Source organism: Haliotis cracherodii, unplaced genomic scaffold, assembly GCF_022045235.1.
Source record: "Haliotis cracherodii isolate W230 unplaced genomic scaffold, xgHalCrac1.p SCAF_11, whole genome shotgun sequence".
NCBI classification, from domain to species: Eukaryota; Metazoa; Mollusca; class Gastropoda; order Lepetellida; family Haliotidae; genus Haliotis; species Haliotis cracherodii.
In genome coordinates this window covers 3173695-3196994 of record NW_027266266.1, presented here as the reverse complement: position 1 = coordinate 3196994, position 23300 = coordinate 3173695, and the positions used below count along the sequence as shown (strand labels likewise).

At 39.9% G+C, this 23300-nt stretch overlaps 2 protein-coding genes across 2 annotated transcripts; one reads left to right on the top strand and one right to left on the bottom strand.

Annotated features, from left to right (window-relative positions):
* Window positions 1-2218: 2218 nt before the first annotated feature.
* On the bottom strand, window positions 2219-13823 carry LOC139456025 (uncharacterized). Its single transcript, XM_071237540.1, has 2 exons — window positions 13781-13823; window positions 2219-2817 (listed from the first exon to the last, which is right to left on the bottom strand). The coding sequence occupies exons 1-2, from the start codon at window positions 13821-13823 to the stop codon at window positions 2219-2221; spliced, it is 642 nt and encodes a 213-aa protein (XP_071093641.1).
* A 1415-nt stretch (window positions 13824-15238) lies between these two features.
* Window positions 15239-20349, top strand: LOC139455234 (CD209 antigen-like protein B). The gene is made up of 4 exons (XM_071236780.1): window positions 15239-15287; window positions 16988-17077; window positions 18436-18639; window positions 20138-20349. The coding sequence occupies exons 1-4, from the start codon at window positions 15239-15241 to the stop codon at window positions 20347-20349; spliced, it is 555 nt and encodes a 184-aa protein (XP_071092881.1).
* The last annotated feature ends 2951 nt before the right edge of the window (window positions 20350-23300 follow it).

The window sequence follows — 23300 nt, the reverse complement described above, 5'->3', positions numbered from 1 at the left end:
TTGTTTGCAAGTCGAGTGACATCAGTTCCTCCAGGGTTTTGTGGTTTTTGTGGCTTGGTGTCGTCTCTCTTGTTCTGCAATGTTCTGAACCTGAAGTCCAAATGGTCAATATATGACAAATGGGTCTCTGCGCCAAAGCGGACATCCATCTGTGAAACGTTTCTGTAGCTTGGCAAAACAGAACAGTTCGCCAGCTTGACTGGGCTTCTGAAATCAGAAAAAAATATATTATGTTTTCTTATCAAACTACATTTTCTCTTCTCTCAAAGCTTTCATTGATAAGGAACACTTGCAGCAGTTTAATAGTCTTTTCTAAATTAATCTTAATAAACATGAAATGACAACTTTTGAACTCTGCATGAAGAGCCAAAAAACATAAGTTGGCAGATAAGTTTTGTTTTTATTTTTAATATTTTGTATCTTTACACAAATGGCTTCTTTAGGCCTATGTTTGTTGCAACGCCCTTAGAATTCGTCAGTCATAATAGCTACAGCAACAATAATATATGGAAACATTATGTTCTCCTAAATGTAAATTATGTTTCGTTATAAATGCGTAGCTTCGATGATAGCGTGAATAACACAATATAATCGGAAAGAGAAAGAGAAAAAAAATTACACCCCTCCATATACATAGAGACAAGGAGTGACACCCGCCATCTTGGTTCTTATTCAAGATTTCGCCATCGGTTCGAATCACAGCTCGATATCGCATGAAATATGAATGTCACTTATTTCAACCTATTGGCACCTGCTAAAAAAAACAAAGGCTAAACAATTATGTTCATCTGTGGTCATCTTACCTCATATTTATATTAAAACAACCATCAAATGTCACCTCTATGCTGCGCCATTGACGTAAACAAGAAAAAGGTGGACGGAAATTATGGTTTTAATCTGTTGGTATGTATTTCACAGGGTGCATTGAGTTCAGTGGTAGCTGTTAATTTTTAAATTTCAAGAAGCAAGCAATGTTTTCCCAATGGAAGATAACAATTGGGAATTGTAAATGTCATGAATAGTTGTTTTTTTATAATCCAAAGTTTGGACTGATGGTATTTTAGAAATTAACAATGCATTCCTCTCATCGCTCTTTATTAGAAATAATGTATCCTGCATGATACTTCATGTCTGTTCAACAACCTCAATATTAGAAAATAACACTTTTTGCTTTCACCAGTCTTTAATAAAAGTGTAAACATCTTGCATACTTTGTCAACATTCAACTGCTTCACAATTTACAAACTACACTTTATTTACTTCAATTGTCTAAAGAGCATGCCGAGGACTCTTATGTCTTATTTAGTCGAGATATCTATTTGGAAACATTTAGAAATCAATGAGCCGTCCAGTGCCAAACAAGACATGTGCACTGCAATTAAGATTTTATGACACAATTCAACCTAAACTACAGCTAAGAACTAAGCAAGCCCCCAAGCAATAAATCCATTCCAAAACAATGGTATGGTAACAGTGTCACTCCACCAATCACTTAACAGCTGTTCAGACCATCGTGGATAATCCCTTAACAAAGAACCCACGTGACGTGACGGCAACAATACAGTTTACCGGGCGCAGCCCGCCCTCTACCATCCGCTCAATTACCGCGGCCGGTGTCTCGCTATACCGTGACCGTGGCTCACGCTCCAGTGACTCCAATACCCCTTGCCGGTCAAGCACCCCTTGGGGGTCCTTAGGGAAACTTACACGTCTTTAGGGTCCAACACCCCTTGGGGGTCCTTAGGGTTAGGGTTGGGTTAGGGTTAGGGTTAGGGTTAGCCACCCAATTTTTACACGTTTTAGGGTCCAACACCCCTTGGAGGTCCTTAGGGAAACTTACACGTCTTTAGGGTCCAACACCCCTTGGGGGTCCTTAGGGTTAGGGTTGGGTTAGGGCTAGGGTTAGCCACCCAATTTTTACACGTTTTAGGGTCCAACACCCCTTGGGGGTCCTTAGGGAAACTTACACGTCTTTAGGGTCAAACACTCCTTGGAGGTCCTTAAGGTTAGGGTTTGGGGTTAGGGTTAGCCACCAATTAATACCTTTCAAGCGTTAATCCGTTAATCCGATTATAGTAATCCCTTTATTACACGTTTCATCCCACCAGGACTCATCAGTGCAGCTTGGTTTCCCGGAGGGGAACTGCAGACGTGTTTCGGTTGGCTGTCTGTTTGTTTTGGAACTGTCACTTGGGGCTGAAACACGTCAAGGCGTGGCTTAAACAGTGGCGCTTTCGCTTGCCGCAACTACATTCTCGATAGAACGCAGAGCTTTACGTTCCTCGAGACGAGATGCGACATTGTCCAAAGTGGGCGTGTACACGCGCTTCACTGCATCCAAGAATGCAAGGAACTTGTCAGGGGCGCCGCTCAGGTACTTCTTCCGGAAAATATATTCGACAAAGTAGGAATCATACAATGATTTCTGTGTCCCGGAACTTGGGATCGCACAATTCTTGACTGCTCGCCACGTCGACTCTATTGTGTTCGTGTGGGCCCCGGTCTCTGGATCTTTAAAGTTGAGCGAATGGTTGACTGTCTGATGCGTGTAACCAATCTTCCCCAGGGAACTGTACGCTTTCCAGCAGTCTGTTATGATTGTAGTCCCTTTCGCAACATGTCTCTCTATTGCCGGGATGAGGGTGGCCGCACTTCTGTCTGTTAAAGTCGTCAGGAAGACGTGACGACTCTCACGCTCGATTCCGCCAAGCACCCAGACTCCTTCAACCCTTTTCCCACGGTGGTACTTGCGCTTCCCAAACTTGGACTCGTCAATCTCCACCGTGGTTCCAGGGCCGCCGATCTTTTCGCTGTCCGCTTTCGGTAAAGTGCACTACTCACCGACCGACTTTGAATGAAAACAAATTAAAATTTCTTGTAAATATCGCCTCTTTGCAACGTCAACTGCTTTTGAAATGAACATAATAACAACCATATCTAATGATATACACACAATCAATAGATGTATAATATATATACATGTATTATGTCCATTCCAATTCTTCCCTTTTGAAAAAACATGCCTCACATGTTGTAATGGCGGCCGGAAAGAGAGCGAAATACCAGCGCCACCTAGCGAGTTAGGTGAATAGAGTTAATTCCCTTATTAATTCCAATTAACTGGTTTCAAGGTTGTAAAGCACCAATTCAAATTGAAATGTACGTCTTTCTTTAGGATTCTTATTAAAAGGGACTTTGTCAGAAAACAAACTATGAAAACTATTAAACTGAAGACTAGACTGGCACATTGCTATAAAAAATGTCATATTTTGGTCATATAAGAAGTATTTCAGATGTGGATAAAAATACATAGAAGTAGTCAGTACAAATGGGGTTTAACCAACCCCATCCTGTACCCTAATGTCATAATAGGTGATATCATTTTCTTATTTTTTAACATTGCAACGTTTAGAAATCATACATGTATGTGACACATATTGATGTAAAGTGCTAATATTAATTTGCTTGACAAACTCCCCAATGGAAAATGTAACATATTTCCAAGACAGTTGTTTGGTATAACAGTTTGTTTGGTATCCTAGAAGATGGTGAGTAAGTATGAAAAAGTACAACGTCAGGGATAACTTCTGCTTAATCAAAAGCGCCAACAATCTACGTAAACTAGGTAAAGGCATAGAAACAGTTTGGATCCCTGCCCACGTTTAAGTGTTTGGCAACGAACACGCAGACAGAGCAGCAGTAAAATTAGAAGACGTAAGCATCAACCTACCAATATAAAAAAAAACGAAATAAAAAGTATCACAAAGGAGAAAAATCTTCCAAAAGTGGCGAACTAGCGATCAGAAATCTGATTGCAAACTAAAACACCTGCTACAAAAGCCACTCAAAAAAACAAAAATCTATCATAAAAGCACAAAAAAAATGACAGTAATAACTAAACTACAAATACAACCCATTATTATGTACATTGAACAGGGGAGTTATCACCTGTCTTCCAAAACCAAACAAAGACAGAAAATTGTTAAAAAAACTGGCGCCCAATCTCATTGCTGAATGCTTTATATAAAATTATCAGCTCATGTATTGCTAATAGAATTTAAAAAAACTTAAATACAATCATATACCATAACCAAACAGGATTTATTCCAGGTAGATGTATAAGTGAAAATACTAGGAAGCTCTATGATATCATCTTTGAAACCAAAAGACTTAACAAACCTGGCCTACTCCTACTAATAGATTTTGAAAAGGCTTTTGATACAATTTCTAAACCTTTTTTAATATAAGTAATGACAAAATTTGGTTTTTGGGCCAAATATAATTAAATGGGTAGGTATTTTGACTTCTAATACCACTGCATCTGCTATTCAAAATGGACATCTATCATCACTTTTTCGGCTTGAAAGGGGATGTAGACAAGGAGACCCAATTTCACCCTATTTATTTATTATTGCTGTAGAAATTCTAGGTATTATGATAAGAAGAAATCCAGATATAAAAGGTATAACACTTAACGATAAGGAAAATAAACTAGGTCAGTATGCGGAGGATGCTCAATTACGCAAAATGCGACAACAACGGTTTTCTTAATTTTAAAAATTTCAAACAAAAGTTTAAGACCCAGGGAACTTTTTTAGACTTTCAAAAGTTACTGAACAATATTCAAAAGAGTTGAAGATTTCAAATCAGAGACAAAACCCTTGACGTAAATGTAGTTCAACTGAACAATATATGTGAACATTTTTTTAATAACGTTAAAAAATCACGGGCTTTTTATGATGAACTTATTAGCAATGATACTGTACCGAAATCATTAGAACACTGGAATACGGTTTTTCCTCAAGGTTTGGATTGGAAAGATATACTTTTATGTTATAGAAAATGCAATCGTGATTTAAACTTTTAGATTTTCAATATCGATTTATAAACAGAATAATTGACACTAAGAAAGATTTACTGAAGATGACGTTTGTCGATGAAGATATTTGTACATTCTGTAAAACTGCTTCCGAAGATATGTCACATGTATATTTCGATTGCCAATCTGTTCAACAATTTTGGTTTAAAGTTGAAAACTTCCTATATAACAACCTGCAAACAAATTTCATCCTTTCGAAACTTAATATCTTTTTTGGAATTTCCACTCAAAACCATGTAGCAAATCATATTATTATACCAGCAAAGAGATTCATCTACATATCAAACATAAAACAACAAGATTTATCTTTCGAACAGTTTCTTTCACTACTAAAAGACACAATTTGTTTGGAAAGGTATATCGCTAAAAAAATAATCAATTTAACCATTATGCTCAGAAATGGCAAAACTTACATCTCATAATCTAATGAAGCAGTTGAAACATATTACCTGTTAATTAGTAATCATCTATTTCTTGTAAACAATTATTTATAATAGCCCTCTCAGTTTGAGAAGAACCGTAATAACGACATATCCTACACAATCTGCCTGTCCTCACCTATGGAAATTATAACTTGTGTTAATACTGTCATATATACAAATGTTAATACCTACACTTGTAACAATATACATGAAATTGAATCATAAAAAAAAAAGATTTATAAAAAACAAAGCAAAAAAACAACTAAACTACAAACAGGCCACACTTAAGTTAAACTCCCACCTATACCAAATTAAAAACACCAAACCGGTAAATGCCCCAACTGCAACTTAAAAGAAACGCCTGAACACGTAATATCATATTCCACACACTACCAGCAACACAGAACAACACTCCAATCCAAACCAAATTGCAACATTTAAATGACACTAGCAAAGGTATTAAACCCCCTAAATGACTTACAAACCTTTAAAGCACTAGGCATATATCTAATCAAAACAGGTCTACTTTGCCGGATTTAAAAATAAAAGTACAACAAGCAAGCTGCCAATAAACCCTAAAATTCTTTCCAAAGTGTGCAATGACGCCGTCGTATTGTTGATAGTCATTTTGGAGACATAAATGCGAAGTTTCATTAATTCGAACAAAGACCACTCGCATTTTCCGCATTTAATTCACACTCGCATTGATTTCAAGATCTACAGTATCTCAAGCTAGTACACATCAGCCATCTGGCTGCTCTCAGCAAGGATTCCCCTCAATCTGCTCATGATTCGAAGCACTATTTGCTACTCGCCTATCATAAATTATCCGTGCTTTTAGACATATGTGTGTCGCTCGGGGTCTCTCCCGGAATGTTTAGAGCACATGGATATCCGAAATATGTTTGTTTGTTTTGTTGTTGTTTTTTTTGTTGTTGTTTAACACGGAACTCGGTAATATTCCAGCTATATGACGGCGGTCTGTTAATAATCAAGTCTGGACCAGACAATCCAGTGATTGACGCTATGCACATCGATCCACGCAATTGGGATCCGGTGACCTGCATCAACCAAGTCAGCGAGCCTGACCACCAAATCCGTTAGTCGCCTCATACAAGCAGAATCGCTTTTTACAGCAAGCATGGGTTGCAGAAGACCTATTCTACCCAGGATATCTTCACGGGTCCTTAAATATGTCCGAAACATTACCGGGCATTAAATTTGATACTGATCTTGAAAATATGGTAGACATTAATTATAACGATAAATTCAAAGAAATAAAAAAATCAATGCAATTATGGAAAAGTAGAATACTTACACCCTTTGGACGAAATACAATACTGAAATCATTATTGTTACCAAAACTTAATCATTTGTTTTCTACTGTTCCTGCTCCATCCGAAGTTATTATAAATAAATTTCAAGCAAAGTGCTTCAGATTTATTTGGAATGAAAAACCGGATAAAATTAAAAGGGAAAGGGTAATGAACAATACTCCTAACGGTGGTTTTAAAGGACCCCTAGTAAGAGATATTATTGCATCTCAAAATATTTCTTGGCTTCGTCACATACATCTATCAAATATTACCCTTAAATCGTTTAAATTTGAGGCAAATATTATCCCATCTGATATTTTCCAAATGGATGCAAAGTACATAAGAGACCACATCGTCAAAACTATCAGAAATCCTTTTTGGCGAGATGTAGTGGCGTCTTGGGGCCGATATATAGAAAATCATAAGAAAACACGAAAGGATGCTTATTCCCAATATATATGGTACAATGACAATGTGCAGATTGATGGGAAATATATATTTATGAACAAGTGGGATGATGCGGGAGTAAAAAATATCAATGATTTGGTAGATCATCAGGGCCGACTTCTTCCATACTTAGAATTTGAGAATAGATACAATGTTTCGTGTAATCGTTTAACCTTTTACAGGGTAAGAAATGCTATAAATGTTTATTTAAAATCTTTAGAAACTTATGATGTTACACCATTGGTAGCCCCAATTTTACCATTTAACATTCATGTACTTATGAAGAGTCCAAAGGGTTCAAAATTACGACTATGATGTGCTATTGAGTTCAACATTTCAGAGGACATCAGCCAATCAGCAATGGGAAAATGAAATAAAATATTAAACAGATTATGAATGGAAAAATATAAATGAAATACCCTTCCGATGTACTGATAGTGTTCAATTGCGTTGGCTTCAGTACAGAATCATTAATCAAATACTTCCAGTTGGTAAATACCTGTTTAAAGTGGGATATAAAGATTCTCCCTTGTGTACAAGTTTTGATAAAGTTATTGCTGAAAGTTATTTCTCATGTACTATGGAATTGTGAAAACGCTAACTCTCGCTGGGCCAATCTTGAAAGATGGCTGATTCATATCAATTTGACTCAAAACAAACGTTACGTTTCATAGCCTTGGGGGCGGTCAAGTGGCCTAGTGCTTAAAGCGTTCGCTCGACATTCTGAAGACCTGGGTTGGATTCCCGACATGGGTACAATGTGTGAAGCCCATTTCTGGTGTCCCCCGCCGTGATATTGCTGGAATATTGCTAAAAGCGGCGTTAAACCAAACTCACTCACTCACTCACTCATAGCCTTGATTGAGGAGTTGCCTCCCTTTGATATATTACTCTATTGAGTGGAACGATGAATTGCCGCGAAAGGAGATCACTGGCCAAAAGTTGACAAGTATCTGTAGGTAATTGTCTTTTGCCCTGTAAAGTTACACCACTGACTAAAATAGTCTCAATTTCCGTGTGATGCAGATATACATGAGGTGACACTTTATTTAATTGGATGTGGTATTATTCGTGGTAGCAGGGTTTCTGTCACTGGAACCCACTCACAATGTGGATAACCCGTGAAGATTCCGGGGTAGAATAGCAGGGTCTTCAGCAACCCATGCTTGCCGTAAAAGGCGACTAACGAGGATGGGGGGGGGGGGGGGGGGGGGGGTGTCAGGTAGCCTCGTGGTTAAAGAATTCGCTTTACTGGACTTCCTCACATGTTAATTTATGGGATAGGACATTTAGGCAAAAAGGCCTTGTGTGCCAGCTAATCTCTTTCTTTGTGCATGTGAATCCTAATTTCTTTCCGAATTAGCCAAATCAAAACAATGGAGTTTGGCCAAGACGTTTAACTTAAGATTCAGTTCATGATTTGTGTTGCACAGGGGACTGGTGGAGTGTGGCGTGGTGACAGTTGATTCTTGTTTAGCATTCATCAAACGCAATATATCGATGCAATATCTTTATTTACATCCCGAGTGCCACGTATAAGCCTCCACAGAGCTGCGTCCTTTACTTATGTGAGGCAGAAACACATGATCATCGGTTCAGATGCCTGGTTCACCATGATTATGTTTTTCGGTTCGTCTGCAGCATACGCATATCACTGGGTTCCAGAATAGTTATCCTGTAAAAGTTGCACCACTTCGGTCTTTCCTACAACATTAACCTGGCATGTGGGATATAACTGAAATACTGTTTAAAGCAACGTTCAACCATACCAACTCACTTACTCTACACTCGGAAATGATAAAAGCAAATGTATTCATATGTATAAAAAACAAACACTATTTGTCAGCAGGTGTTGAGAGTTGAACCTACCAGAAACACGCTACCTGAAACAGGCGATCGGTTTCAGTTGACTTGCAAATTAGATCACAGGTGTGCACATGTGTTCCAATAATTCAACACTCGACCTTTGCCTCATTACACTTCCACATAGATAAAATGTCATCTCATGTATTTGTCCTTGCAATAAGCATATCTAATACATAAGTCAATGTATGACGTTTTAAATATTTCCAGGATCAGGCTTGGCACCATCTGTTGTGTGTGTATGGCATATGTAGCCAACGTCTTCCCCTGCAAAGCTGCACTTGCTTTTTTTGAGTGTTCATTGATTCCCTTACATTGCTAAAGTACTGGTCTTAGCCTTTAGGCAAAAGTACTGTAAGTCCCCATGGTCCCCAGTATGGTGATCTCCCCTCAGTTGCTGACGATTTCTAGCCCATTTTTATATTGTGGTGTTCATTAATGCTTACTGCCTTTTAATATTCTCAACTAGTTTTAAATCAAGTCTGTGATATTCTAGTTATTCTACTATCCTTCGTTGACAGCTTTTTATTCAGTTTAAATATATGTATCATAAATGTATCATAAATGTATCATAAATGTAACTTCTCGTCACGATATGGCTGGAATATTGCCCATGTGACGTTAAATAATAAGTCACTCACTCACTCTTAGCCTGTGGTTGTGCTCTTCCGGTGTGTCACCCAATGTGAACATGTCATCTATGTCATTCTCAACACCTGGGAGATCCTGAATAACAATTGTTACATTTTACCACTTTCTAAATGGCATTGTGTATTCATAGCTTTTGGGCATGGGAGCCGTGCCAATTTACACTTGTCAGAGGGGTATATAAAAGTACGTCATCTGTACCAGTTGTCATTTTTGTGGAAGCCTTGGTGGCTGAGTGGTTTAAGTCCCTGACTTTTTGGGCTGGCAATTAGGTGCCTCATTCTGGGAGTGTAGGTTCGAATCATAAAAAGAACCAGAATCTGTACTTTACTAAGGAACTGTTCTCCTAGATATAACATTTATTACATCCTGAGGGTGCATCAATTTTGAGTATATTTTCTTCACTGATAGCCTGTTGTAATTTCCTCAATAGTTGGTAGCTGAAAGTGTTCGGGCTTTATGGCCTTATTTAGATGTTCAGGATCTAAACATATCCTCAACTGGTCAGAGTTTGGTTTCTTAACTATCACCAATGACCTGACCTAATCAGTAGGCTGGTCTACTTTCTCGATGACACCCTGACTAACCATAACTTCAAAAGAGGCCTTCAGGTTCTCTCTGAGTGCAGTTGGCACTCTTCGTGGAGGATCTATGACTGGTGTTCCTGTTGGATCTCTATCAATGAGACATGGCTCATCCAAACAACCTCAACCTGAGACGATGTCGGAGTATGTCTAAGTAATTTCTTCTTCATTCTTATCAGTCTGAGATCCTGTGAAGTTTTGAACTACAACAAACCCCAGATTGTCGGAGATTGTCGGTTTCATCCAGTAAAGCAGTTGTTGATAATCACCCTAAATATTATTCAAAATTAATTTGTTGAACCAGACGATTGTAACCACAGATCATGCAGTTGGTAAACATTTAAGAGGTTGGAAGATAGATATTAATTCCAACATGCATGTTAAACCTATCATATCAAGCAGGTATAATGAGGAGTTAGATGATTTAAAAAGTATAACATACAAGCTAACAGTAAAAATGTCATGAAGTAAAAATAACGTAGATGTCAGTGTAGACTGGTGTAGAACTAAAACTACTTACTGATTATGATATGCACTTTGTAATTGAGTGAGTGAGTGAGTGAGTTTGGTTTTACGCCGTTTTTAGCACTATTCCAGCAATATCACGGCGGGGGACACCAGAAATGGGCTTCACACGTTGTACCCATGTCGGGAATCGAACCGGGTCTTCGGCGTGACGAGCGAACGCTTTAACCACTAGGCTACCCGACCGCCCCTTGTAATTGAGAAGGGATTAAGAGGTGATATATCAATGACAGCAAAACTATATTCCAAGGACAATGATTATTTAGTAGAAGGATATGATTCAAGTACACCAACTCAACACATATTATATCTCGACGCCAACATTTTGTATGGATGAGCGATGAGCCAACCTTTATCTACAGGTGGCTTTCAATGGGTAGACAATCTTGATGCGAATAAAATGCCAGTCGATTCTGATAAAGAGCACATGCTAGGTGTTGACTTAGAAAGCTAGGATACCCAACAAATTTGGATTAACATAATAGTTATCAGCCAGCTCCTGAAAGATTAATTGTCAAATTAATTGGATGTCTGATTCCTCTTAACTTGATGGGAAAGTGTGTATGATGAAGGATGAGTGGGGCTTGAGCTCCTATTGCTGAGTATGTTGGATTGAGACCGAAGATGTATTCTATGAGCAAGTCTGATAAAGATGAGATAAGAAAAGCCGAAGCTGTTATGAAGAATGTAGGAAAAAATCATATAAAACATGAACAGTACATTCAACAGCAGAGCATTCACAAATGAGATGAATACTTTAAGAAGTGATAAGCACACGATATATGGATTAAGAATGAATAAAACATCATATCCCCCCTAGATACAAAGAGAAGGGTTGATAAGGGTGGTAAAACTACCTTTGCGTTCGGTTACTTAGGAAGGTAATACTGTATCCCTGGGAGCTTTAAACAACTCCTCTTGTACAAATCCTCTGCCTGGCCCATCTTTATGATAATATAAAAAAGGCTCATTTTCTTTCATATCAAATCGACCTATGTTATATAACTTAAGAGACCAAACCGGATCAGTTGCACGGCGTTGGCCTCTTAAGCTTACTCTATCTGGAAGTTTTTGCTCTTTACCTCTCTATGGTGCTAAAAGATTCAGAAGTCACAGATTTCATTTTAATAGCATCGGATGGTTTCTTTTCAATTAATCTTGTTACTTCATTATTTATGGCTGATCTGATGATCTGATTTCATTTCAATCATATACTGAGATCCAAAGAAGTATTCAGTTAAATCTTTCAAAAATAGCTTGGCTACGATGGGACTCTGTTTTTCACCATGCCCGACTGTAACATTTTTCTTTGTTAATAGTTTAGTTACTGATCCCATAAACTCGCATCCATGATCTACTTGAAATAACTTTTGCCATTTTAAGTGTCCACGTTTATGTATGCAGCTCAGTGCCACTGCAGTTGAATCTTTTGAGGTTAATGGCTCAACCTCTTTGTACCGACTGGCTACATGCACTACAGTTAAAGCGTATTTATACGTTTTGCATCTTACCTTATGTGAATGAAACAAGAAACAAGAAACTGGTGAACTTCTTTAGTTATGGAAATATCAAACTTTCCCCTCGGTATTTAACGCGGGGCTGGCAAGTATATTTGTCATATTTGCGCTTTTCATTAACCAATCCTTAGCAACATCTTTAGATACCTTAGATGCTGCAGCTAGTTTTTTTATTGCCACTTAACCCTTCCCATATCCTTGCGGGCTGTAGTAAATTGTATCCATTAAAAGTATTAATTAATATTGATGTTCCTTAAATACAACGAAAAATATCCGTTTAGACAAATGTAAAAAAAAGTGTATTACAATGGACAATTACAAGCCAACAAAAGAAAAACTTGAAAAAGCTGTCAAAGTATTAATTTTTCCGTGATAATATTATCAAATGGCGAGAATAACCACAAGGTGTATATCTTGTCAAGCCATCCAAATACCGTTATCATTTGTTTCTTTCCAATTGTGAAGAAGAGTATGCAGTTTGGTCTCTTTGTAAAATGAATGGAACACTTAGCAGAAATGTTTAATCTAGAGATGTCCGAAATAATGGTATGTGTATGAGTAAAATAATAGAGAATATTTCCATTACAAGGATGGCATCTTGACACATGACGATCCGATGAGCGTCTTCACATAATTAATACAACTAAAGACCTCAGGTAAAAGCATTTTCAGGAGCTTGACCTAGTCCAGGTGGGGTGAGGTAGTACCCCCATCGTATATACTACTGTCCTGGTTCGTCAACTAGTTACAATCACAACAAAATGTACAACTGCACTTTCATTACTTGATCAGATATCACTCAATATTCGTTTCAGTAAATGCTTCATAGATCAGGTTGTCTTAGCTAAACCTATTGTCACCTCCATTTTCAGTATCTGTTCCAAAAGAATATGAATACATAACGGTTTCTTAACACAAAATTGTAATACTGCACTTTGATCAAGGTCAGTTACGATTAATGTAGTCATAAGTACATTCGTCACTGATTAGGTTGTGCAAGCCAAAACGGATCCATTTCTACATTTATTTAAATTATGTTACTCAATTCTGATTATGGTAGTTATTAAATGCACAAGGTATGACAGAACATATTCTGTAAAGAGCTTCTATATATTTTGCAGATCAAGAACAATTCTACCACATTCTTCGTCGAGCAGATTATTCAGGTAAGTTGTGCTTTTTCTCCTGTTAGAGTTGGTGTTGCTTTTTGACAAATGAAACTATGACCAAAATCACTCAGATAAGACACAATGTATTCCAGTCGTATTCTACCTTTCAAACTCTTGTAGACATTAAATAAAAGTGTGAGTTTTGTTATTCCAGTCGCATTCTACCTTTCAAACTCCTGTAGACATTAAATATAAGTGTGAGTTTTGAGTGTGAGACATTTATAACAATAATCTACAGCTTCCTTTAATGGGGGTAGTATCTTATTATAAGTATGGTGTGATATGCTGATACTTTGTGTTAATTGTGTGCTGCTTGGTTCCATGGGCGCCATTTAGAAAGAGAAGGTAGCTGAGGCGTAGAGCCGACTTTCGATAATGTCAACCAGCCAACTTCCTTTTCACTGATTTACCTGTCTGAACTAGAAACAGCAGAGACCAGTGGAACAGCGCCATCTGTTTTATATTTAGATCTGTACATAACAATTTCGAGTGACAAAACACTCCCTTGAGAGAAAGTGTGACTAAGGGGGATGACTTCAACTTTCCAATAGTCCACTTTCCCTTTATGTCGAGCAATAGTCCTGCAGCTCAAGCCTTTTGTGGCTACATTTCACAACTTTTGAGGTTCAATCGAGCATGGCACTTTCAATAATGGTCAAATAGCCAACTTCCCTTTCACAAATTTTTCCACCTGAACTAGAAGTAACAGAGACCAGTGAAACACAGCGATCTGTTTCATATTTAGGTGAAACCCGTGAAGATCCGGGTTAGAATCGGCCTAAAGCAACCCTGTTTAACGTCACAGGCGACTATGCTTGTCGTAAGAGGCGACTAACGGGATCGGGTGGTCAGGCTCGTTGATGCAAGTGATCGTATCCCATTTCCAATAGTCAACTTTTGCTTTTTGTCAGCCTTTGCTGTCTACATTTCACAATTTTGGAGGTACAGTCGAGCAAGAGAGCAAAAGTTCTTTGAAAAAGGTTACAACATTCAAAGCGTTAGTAGAACTTACAAGTATGAGTGATTTTTTTCTGCCTATGCATGTGTTTATGACCAATGTTTATCATCACTATATGATAGTGATTAATAAACCTATCATCACTTCATGATAGTGATTAATAAACTAAACATCACTATATGATAGTGATTGATAAACTTATCATCACTATATGGTAGTGATTGATAAACTTAACATCACTATATGATAGTGATTGATAAACTTATCATCACTATATGATAGTGATTGATATACTTAACATCACTATATGATAGTGATTGATATACTTAACATCACTATATGATAGTGATTGATATACTTATCATCACTATATGATAGTGATTAATAAACTTAACATCACTATATGATAGTGATTAATAAGCACATGCTTCATGAAATTGTTCAGAATCGTACACTGGCGTTTAGCGGAGATTTCTTATGATTATGAAAATAGTTTGTGTCGCTTTTATTTGTATGGAGGTGGATCAGCGGGGTTTGATCAGCAGGACGAAAGAAATACCATCACATAACATGAATGAAAGGGTCCTTTTACAGTACAGTCTACACAACATGCCGGCGCCGATCGGACTACCCCTTGTACACAACGCTGATCTAATTGTGTCAGTGCCAGTTGGATTCTCACTGCATACGTACATTAGCGGCACATCATCACAATTGCTTTGTCAGCACAGAGCAGTAAGCACGTATGGAACATCCCCGAACGATGAGATGGAAATCCTTTTGTCCAGTCATTCAGTGAACAATGATACTTTTTCAATGCAAAATCATGACCAAAACAAATCAATTGATAAAAACGAAATTCTGAAGAGTTTCTGCAGGTGCTGATTATTTCTATTTCAGAATCAGTACCATGTCGAGACTCATCCTGCTGTTATCTTGTGCAGTGACTGGGCTTTTAGGTACGGTTTCAAATATATTTGCCTAAAATGCTGTTCCCTCTTATGTATGGACTCGCTTTGACGTTGTAAACGGTAAATGTTGATGAGCTGCACCAGACTATAATTACTGTAATCCAGTACTTCATGCCTATCTTCTTGTCTTTGCTGTATCTCTTTACCAGTCAGTCATTCTTTTTCCTCTGTACTTCCCTTGTCTCTTTCCTGTCTTCCGATCCCGTCTGTACTTCTCATCTTTCCTCTCTGTCTTCCGTTCCCGACTCTCGCTTCTCGTGTCTACTTCCAGTCTCTCTGTTCCCTCTATCCTCCCTGTCTCATCTTCCCATCTATACGTCTTTTCTCTAATTTCTCTCTGTCCCTCCTTTTATTCCTGTCTGACCTCTCGGCTCTGAGCTCATCATTCTCACCTTTCCTTTCGGCCTCTATTTCCCGTCTTTCTGCCCTCTCTATCCTTCCTCTTTCTCCTTCCTCTTTCTTCATCCCATCTGTGCTCCCTGTCTCACTGTCCCCACTATACTTCTTATCTGATTGCCGCCTCTCTGTCCCCTCTATCCTTCCTCATTCTTCATCCCGTCTGCGCTCCCTGTACCGCTGTCTCTTCTCTCCTTTCCCTCTCTCCTCCCCGTCTGTACTCCCTATCTCACTGTCCCCTCTATCCTTCCTGTCTCTCCACCCCGTCAGTTCTTCATGTCTCTTATTCCTGTCTCTCCGTGCCCTCTATCCTTCCTGTCTCACCATCCCGTCAGTTCTTCATGTCTCTTATTCCTGTCTCTCCGTGCCCTCTATCCTTCCTGTCTCACCATCCCGTCAGTTCTTCATGTCTCTTATTCCTGTCTCTCCGTGCCCTCTATCCTTCCTGTCTCACCATCCCGTCAGTTCTTCATGTCTCTTATTCCTGTCTCTCCGTCCCCTCTATCCTTCCTGTCTCACCATCCCGTCAGTTCTTCATGTCTCTTATTCCTGTCTCTCCGTGCCCTCTATCCTTCCTGTCTCACCATCCCGTCAGTTCTTCATGTCTCTTATTCCTGTCTCTCCGTCCCCTCTATCCTTCCTGTCTCACCATCCCGTCAGTTCTTCATGTCTCTTATTCCTGTCTCTCCGTGCCCTCTATCCTTCCTGTCTCACCATCCCGTCAGTTCTTCATGTCTCTTATTCCTGTCTCTCCGTGCCCTCTATCCTTCCTGTCTCACCATCCCGTCAGTTCTTCATGTCTCTTATTCCTGTCTCTCCGTGGCCTCTATCCTTCCTGTCTCACCATCCCGTCAGTTCTTCATGTCTCTTATTCCTGTCTCTCCGTGCCCTCTATCCTTCCTGTCTCTCCATCCCGTCAGTTCTTCATGTCTCTTATTCCTGTCTCTCCGTGCCCTCTATCCTTCCTGTCTCTGTTTCCTGTCTCGCTGTCCCCTCTGTCCTTCTTGTCTCTATTTCCTGTCTCGCTGTCCCCTCTGTCCTTCTTGTCTCTGTTTCCTGTCTTTCCCGACAGTCAGACTGTCATCCGACCTGTTCTTCCAGCCTCTTAGCCCGTCCCTCATTCCAGTTTATCCTTCACTCTAACCTCTCTATAAATCCTTCATTGGTACTGAAAAATGTTTAGAGCTCAAAGGCCATTGATACACCAATGACAATGGAAAACAATATGGAGACACCTATATTACATTTGTTAAACTTGAAATGCTTCTTATTTCATCGTTTACTTTCCACAGCCGCCTGTCCTGCCGGATATAGACCGATGACTCCCACCATGTGCTACAAAACAATAAACACCCCCACCAGTTCCAGCATTGACGTAGTTTGTATGTTGACTTTCGAGGACATTTCCAAACTTGACGCATCAGTAACAAACATGTGTCCATGCAATTTCCTATTTTGACTTGCCTTTGCATGTGTTTGTGACTGGTTCAATCAATATGGAAAGGGTTTTGTCGCTTTTATGAACAGGGTAGAATAGCTATTTTTGATAGGGGCGCTGGGATTACAGTCGCCCCAATTCGCTGTGCAGAGTTGTCTCCCTTAGGCATGCTATGGTCCTCGGTTCGAATCCCAATTGCGCTGATCTTGAGCATTGGTTCCGTCAGCACCAGACCCGTGAGTTTCACTTTGTTGTGAGCGTCTAAGACCATCATCACCTTGGGCCTTCCACCACTATGAAAGTGGTACTCCGTCATTTAGCTGACAGACGGTTCATTACAGCGTTAACCAAAACTAACTCAGTTACTATATTAAGGACACTATGAGCAAATAGATCATTTCACAAAGTATTGTCTCTGAAATATGCATATTTGTACGAATTTCTAATATCTTTACAAAAGTCACACAGAAATACAAAGTGGCAGCACGACACAACTTGCTTTGGATAACTTAATTCATTCCTGTGTTAAATTGTACATTTAGGCAGATTTTAGCCATCGAAATGTTTACTGATTTATGATAATAGTGTTGTCAGTTAGATCATGTATGTTCTGGCAATACTGGGGCTGTGGGGTAGCCCAGTGGTTAAAGCGTTCGCTCGTCACACGGAAGCCCCGGGTTCGATTCCCCACATGGGTACAATGTTTTAAGCCCATTTGTGGTGTCTCACCGCGACTGGCACGCACGATCATTGCTAGGTTCGTGGAGTGTCCAATAGACACAACTCTGCCTAGCGCCTTTGACAACTTTGGTGAAACCATGAACATGGTATAGTGTTGACAAACCAAGAAACATAATTGGGGCGAACTGGGAATCGAACCCACAATCATCGGTTTCTCCCGTGCCCAAGGGACGGAACTCCGCAAAGCGAATTGCGGCGCCTTAGACCCCTGGGCCACGTGTGCCCCATTCCGGGTTCCAAACAACCTATGATGGTCGTAATGGACGACATGATGGATGTATGGTTTGGTTATGCTCTGTAAGATGGATGATAGCGTTTTATAACATCCCGGCGGCGTTGAACGGTGCTGATAATATCAATCACTGGATTATCTTGTCCAAATTGTATAATTTACAGGTCGACGTCATACAGCATGAATAATGCTGAGTGCTGCGATAAAACAACAAGCAAAACCCAACACCAAGTAATGTTTTACGAAAGGTAGTTGACTGTTTCTAGGGCAATACTGTGTTAGCATTAACCTGTTAAGCTTATTCTCATTTCTTCGACTCCACCCCGCAGTGATCTGTCCTGATGGATACACGAAGACTGAGAATCCCAAGATGTGCTTCAAACTGAGTGATTTTGCGGATGCAAGAAGCTACCAATCTGCTGTGGATGCATGTCGGAAGACACGTGGCCGTCTCATCGATCTGGACACTCCAGAGAAGTATGGACTCATTGCTGGATATATGACTGCTTTGGGACCGAAAGGAGGAGACGCACGTAAGAGATTTTCCTTCTAACCTTACTGGGGAATAAACACACAAGGGCAAACAAATAAGTTCGTTGCTACATGAAACATATGTTGCTTTCGTTCATAGCTTATGGATGCACTTAACGATATTCCAGTTATTATCCACGAAGTGGAAGGGGGATATAGGAATGGGTGCCGTCCGTCCGTCCGGCCGTCCTTCCGTCCAGCCGTCCTTCCGTCCGTCATATTTCGTTTCCGGAGCAGATCTTGAAAACCGTACCATATTTCTTCACCAAACTTGGCACATAGATATGTCTAGTGGTGAACTGGTGCCTTTTGATAGTTTGGGATTTAAAAAAAATATATTTTTCGAGTTTCCATGGCAACGACTTTGATTTAGACTGAAAATGGCGGTAATCCTTGTTTCCGGAGCAGATCTTGAAAACCGTACCATATTTCTTCACCAAATTTGGCACATAGATAGATCTAGTGGTGAACTGGTGCCTTTTGATAGTTTTGGGATTTAAAAAAAATAAAACATTTTTTGTTTCCATGGCAACGACTTTGATTTAGACTGAAAATGGCGGTAGTCCTCGTTTCCGGAGCAGATCTTGAAAAACATACTATATTTCTTTACCAAACTTGGCACATAATGTCATCTCACAGTATTGAATACACTTCCTTTCTTGTTGGTAAGTTCTGCATTGCTTGAGTGTATGTTCCTCCAAAAGTGTCATGGACACAGTTGTTGCATTCACTGACTAACTTCATACAACAAACACAACTCATTACAAATACAACAGTGTAACTGATCTTAAACCTACTCAACTGTATAAACACTATATATTCTTGTCAACCATACTCTGTACTTCACTTGCTTGATAATGATGTTAGAACCTACACCGAAACCATCGCTCCTAATTGTAATAAAGAAGTTGTTCGTCCATATGTCTCATCCTTACTCATTACAAATTCAGTAACATATTCTATCATAAACTGCAGATGGAAAAACATCACCAGTAATAACTTTTTTTAGTGCTGCAATTAGGCCATTTACAAAAAGGCCAAGTGAACATAGTTCACAGGAGCTAATGCATTGCACACACCCGACATTTCATATTGGCGGGGATGTGAGTATTTCATGCTTGTTCAATAATGGTCTTCCAATGTAAAGATATGATCGCTGATGCTTGACGGTGGCGTAAATGTGCTCTCTGGCAATGTCAGTAAAAGCCATCGGGTGTCAACCGGACTACCATTACACATTTATCAGCCGATTGCTGAGAAGCCTTGGTCAAACAAATGCGAAGGACCTTTCACGGTCAGAACGCCCTTCCGTGACGCCGCGGCGTGAAGGCATGGAAATGCATCGAATAGTACAACCATTTTCAGCAAATGTCGTAGGCACTTCTTTCAACTCTTCGTAAAATGACACATTTTTAAGTGGACTAACTGACATCCTGCCATTCAACTCTTGCCATGAAAAACATTTTACTTTTATCTAACTCTTGCATTTTACTTTTTCAGAAACAAACAGTGTATACCGTGTGTGGACTGGTCTGAAACGAAGCTCAAAAACTGGGTTTAAATGGAACACGGGATCCACAAAGGTTCCCGCTTGGGGGAAGGGGGAGCCAGACAACGGCCGCGGTGAAGACTGTGGTCAGCTGGACAGCTGGGGGCTCAGTGACCTCTACTGCCACCTTCGACGCCGTTACATCTGTGAGATTCCCTTGTAACAGCCACCATAACAACTTACTACATGTGTACATGTATCATCAATGAGAAACCTTTATGAATAAACGCTGAATCAACTGTTGCATTAATAAAATATATGCGTTCCTTGAACTATTTACAAAGAGCTGGATGTGGGAGAGGTCCACATGCATTTTACAGACACACATGTGTGTTTGATGCTATTAATATAGTGAGTGAGTGAGTGATTGAGTGAGTATGGTTTTACACCGCTTTTAACAATATTCCAGCAATATCCCAGCGGGGGACAACAGAAATGGGCTTCACACGGTGACCCGGGTCTTCAGGTGACGAGCCAACACTTTTACCACGAGGCTACTCCCTCGCCCCACTCCTATATTGGTACCATTTGAAAAATAGGGCGTTAACCTCAAAGTGGGCAGAACTATTTCTATGCTCGCAATTTTATGGTTTAAAATGATAAAACCTCGAAATTGAACATCAAAGCAACCCACAAACCTCGTAATTTTGACGTCGACATCGACACACACCCCCCCCCCCTCCCCCTCCCTCAGATAGAAGATCAATAATTGCGTGCAACAACCTCATAAGTGACTTCAATCGGAGCCCCATGTTAACAAACGTATAGGCTTTATTATTAACTTTAGTAAATAAACATTACATTTACCTCACGGAAGCATTTAATAGAAGCCCCCTAAACCCGCAGTTATTCTAGCTAGGTGACAAAAAATGGCATCTGAAAAGTTAGAAACCATTGCAACTGATTGACAGTGTGTGCACCCCTTACAAACATGGCGGAAGTTGTCCGGTATCCTGCATTCTTGCCGTGATATACCCCAACCATTCATTGCACCTCTGATAAACTGCGTGATTTCAAAATCACTTCTCTCAGAAATCCTAAATTTAGCAAGGACGGTTAACATGAGATCCCATACCCGTGCTTGTTGATCTGTGTGTGGTTTAGAGTAATTTCCCGAATTATAAAAACCTCATGGATTTTGCCCAAAATATGGCCGAAGTATTACGTTGTTTCATTTTGTGTTGGATATCCGACTACCTTACGTTAAAAAAAGTCCGGCTGTCTCTAAACAAACGTTGTTGTTGGTTTGTTGTTTAACGCCGCACTCAGCAATATTCCAGCTATATGACGGCGGGCTGTAAATAATGGAGTCTGGACCAGACAATCCAGTGATTGATATCATGAGCATCGATCTCTGCAATTGGGATACGATGACATGCATCATCCAAGTCAGCGAGCCTGACTACCCGATCCCGTTGATCGCCTCATACGACAAGCATAATCGCCTGTTACGGCAAACATGGGTTTCTGAAGATCTATTCTCTGTTGATCTGTTCGTCGTTGGGACATAAAAATATTTAACGACATCCGACTTCAGAATATTTTGTGTCCAGCGATCTGCATGAATCACGTGGGAGGCCCTGCGCTATCGGGACAATTTTTGGAAAAGGAATTTCCTCGCGCTGTGATTTGTGAGACGCTTCGATGACTGTGTGTTCGCAACAGCGCACATTACTTTCATGAGACACTTTCACCGATTGGCTGACGATGGAACCACGTGACTTTATCAGCGCACTGAATTGAATTTGTCATAATGTTTGTGGCAGTGTGAAAGGGGTCATTCATAACAAATAATCAGAGGACGTAGGGACTTGTACACGTGTTGAGTTGAAGATCTATAAAGGTATATTTAAAAATGTCTGTACATCTTGTAACCTGAATGTGTATCATTTATGCTTGTGTGTAAACTCTATCTTCAATTTAGAAACAAGTATATTCCAAAGAAGTTTACATCTTAGCCAAATATCAATTTGTTTTGCATACTCATGTCAACCTCAAATAATACTTTATTACAAACTATTGCATTGTACATACAGCATGCATTGTCAGTTAGAAGAAACACGCATACCTTGTAAATACGTTGAACTATGGGCCTATGGCCTTTTAGTTTGCAATGAATACACAATTGGAGGATACTGTTGACACTTGTTCAGACTTTCAAGATTGGCCCACATGTTCAGGTTTACATCCCTCACATCGCCGGGTCGTGTTTCGGATTGTTTCTTAATGTAACTTAAGTATTCTAGACCATTTGGTGTTGTAGTTGTTTGTTGTTTAATGCCGCACCCAGCAATATCCCAGCTATATGACCGCGGTCTGTAAATAAACGAGTCTGGACCGGACAATCCAGTGATTGACATCATGAGCATCGATCTACGCAATTGGGATACGATGACATGCATCAACCAAGTCAGCGAGCCTGACCAACCGATCCCGTTACTCACTCACTCTGTTAAACAGAAAAGAAACATCATCCGTCTTGGGGCCACGGCCTAACCGTCACAGGTATCACAAGTTTTTAACCGGTAGTTTTCGCGAGTACTACCCGTGTGCCTCGATCACCCAGTATTGTGCGCGGTCAGAGAAACGGTCAGTGTGATGTAGCCTCTGATTTGTCAATGGTGGCAGGCGCTTATCGCGCAAAGAGTTGATACAAAGAGTTTTCCGTTTTGGAAATAGCCACGTTTGTTATCAGCTTGAAGCCCCTGTGGGGCAGCTCTTTGTCGCTTGGAACGATCACTGGACACAACAATACCAACCTTTTGATAGTCCTTGCGGTGGTTCAAAACGTTTAGCTTGTCGTCCTCGTGGTCGAAGCACAGTAATAAAGGTCTAGGCCACTGACCTCTGACCTAACGTAAATGATCTCTCAATATCACGAAGACACAAGACCTAATCTCCTTCCTTCTCCTAATCTCCATCCAAGTCCACAATCACCTTCCAACGTTCCATAAACGTATCGCCGTCATTTTCAGGTACGCCGTCTGGAGTCCAGTCTGGACCAGATTGACCAGATCAATCCAGTGATTGACATTATCGATCCATGCAGTTGGGATACGATGACATGCATCAACCAAGTCAGGGAGCTTGACCACCCGATCCCGTTAGTCGCCT

Excerpts from the sequence above, each read along its gene's own strand:
- LOC139456025 (XM_071237540.1), bottom strand. The coding sequence starts at position 13,823 with ATGGCGCTGTTCCACTGGTCTCTGCTGTTTCTAGTTCAGACAG. Across the intron at positions 2,818-13,780 it reads GCTGTTTCTAGTTCAGACAG|CGGACAGCGAAAAGATCGGC; the intron begins GTAAATCAGTGA and ends CTTTACCGAAAG.
- LOC139455234 (XM_071236780.1), top strand. The coding sequence starts at position 15,239 with ATGTCGAGACTCATCCTGCTGTTATCTTGTGCAGTGACTGGGCTTTTA. Across the intron at positions 15,288-16,987 it reads TGCAGTGACTGGGCTTTTAG|CCGCCTGTCCTGCCGGATAT; the intron begins GTACGGTTTCAA and ends TACTTTCCACAG. Across the intron at positions 17,078-18,435 it reads TTCCAGCATTGACGTAGTTT|TGATCTGTCCTGATGGATAC; the intron begins GTATGTTGACTT and ends TCCACCCCGCAG.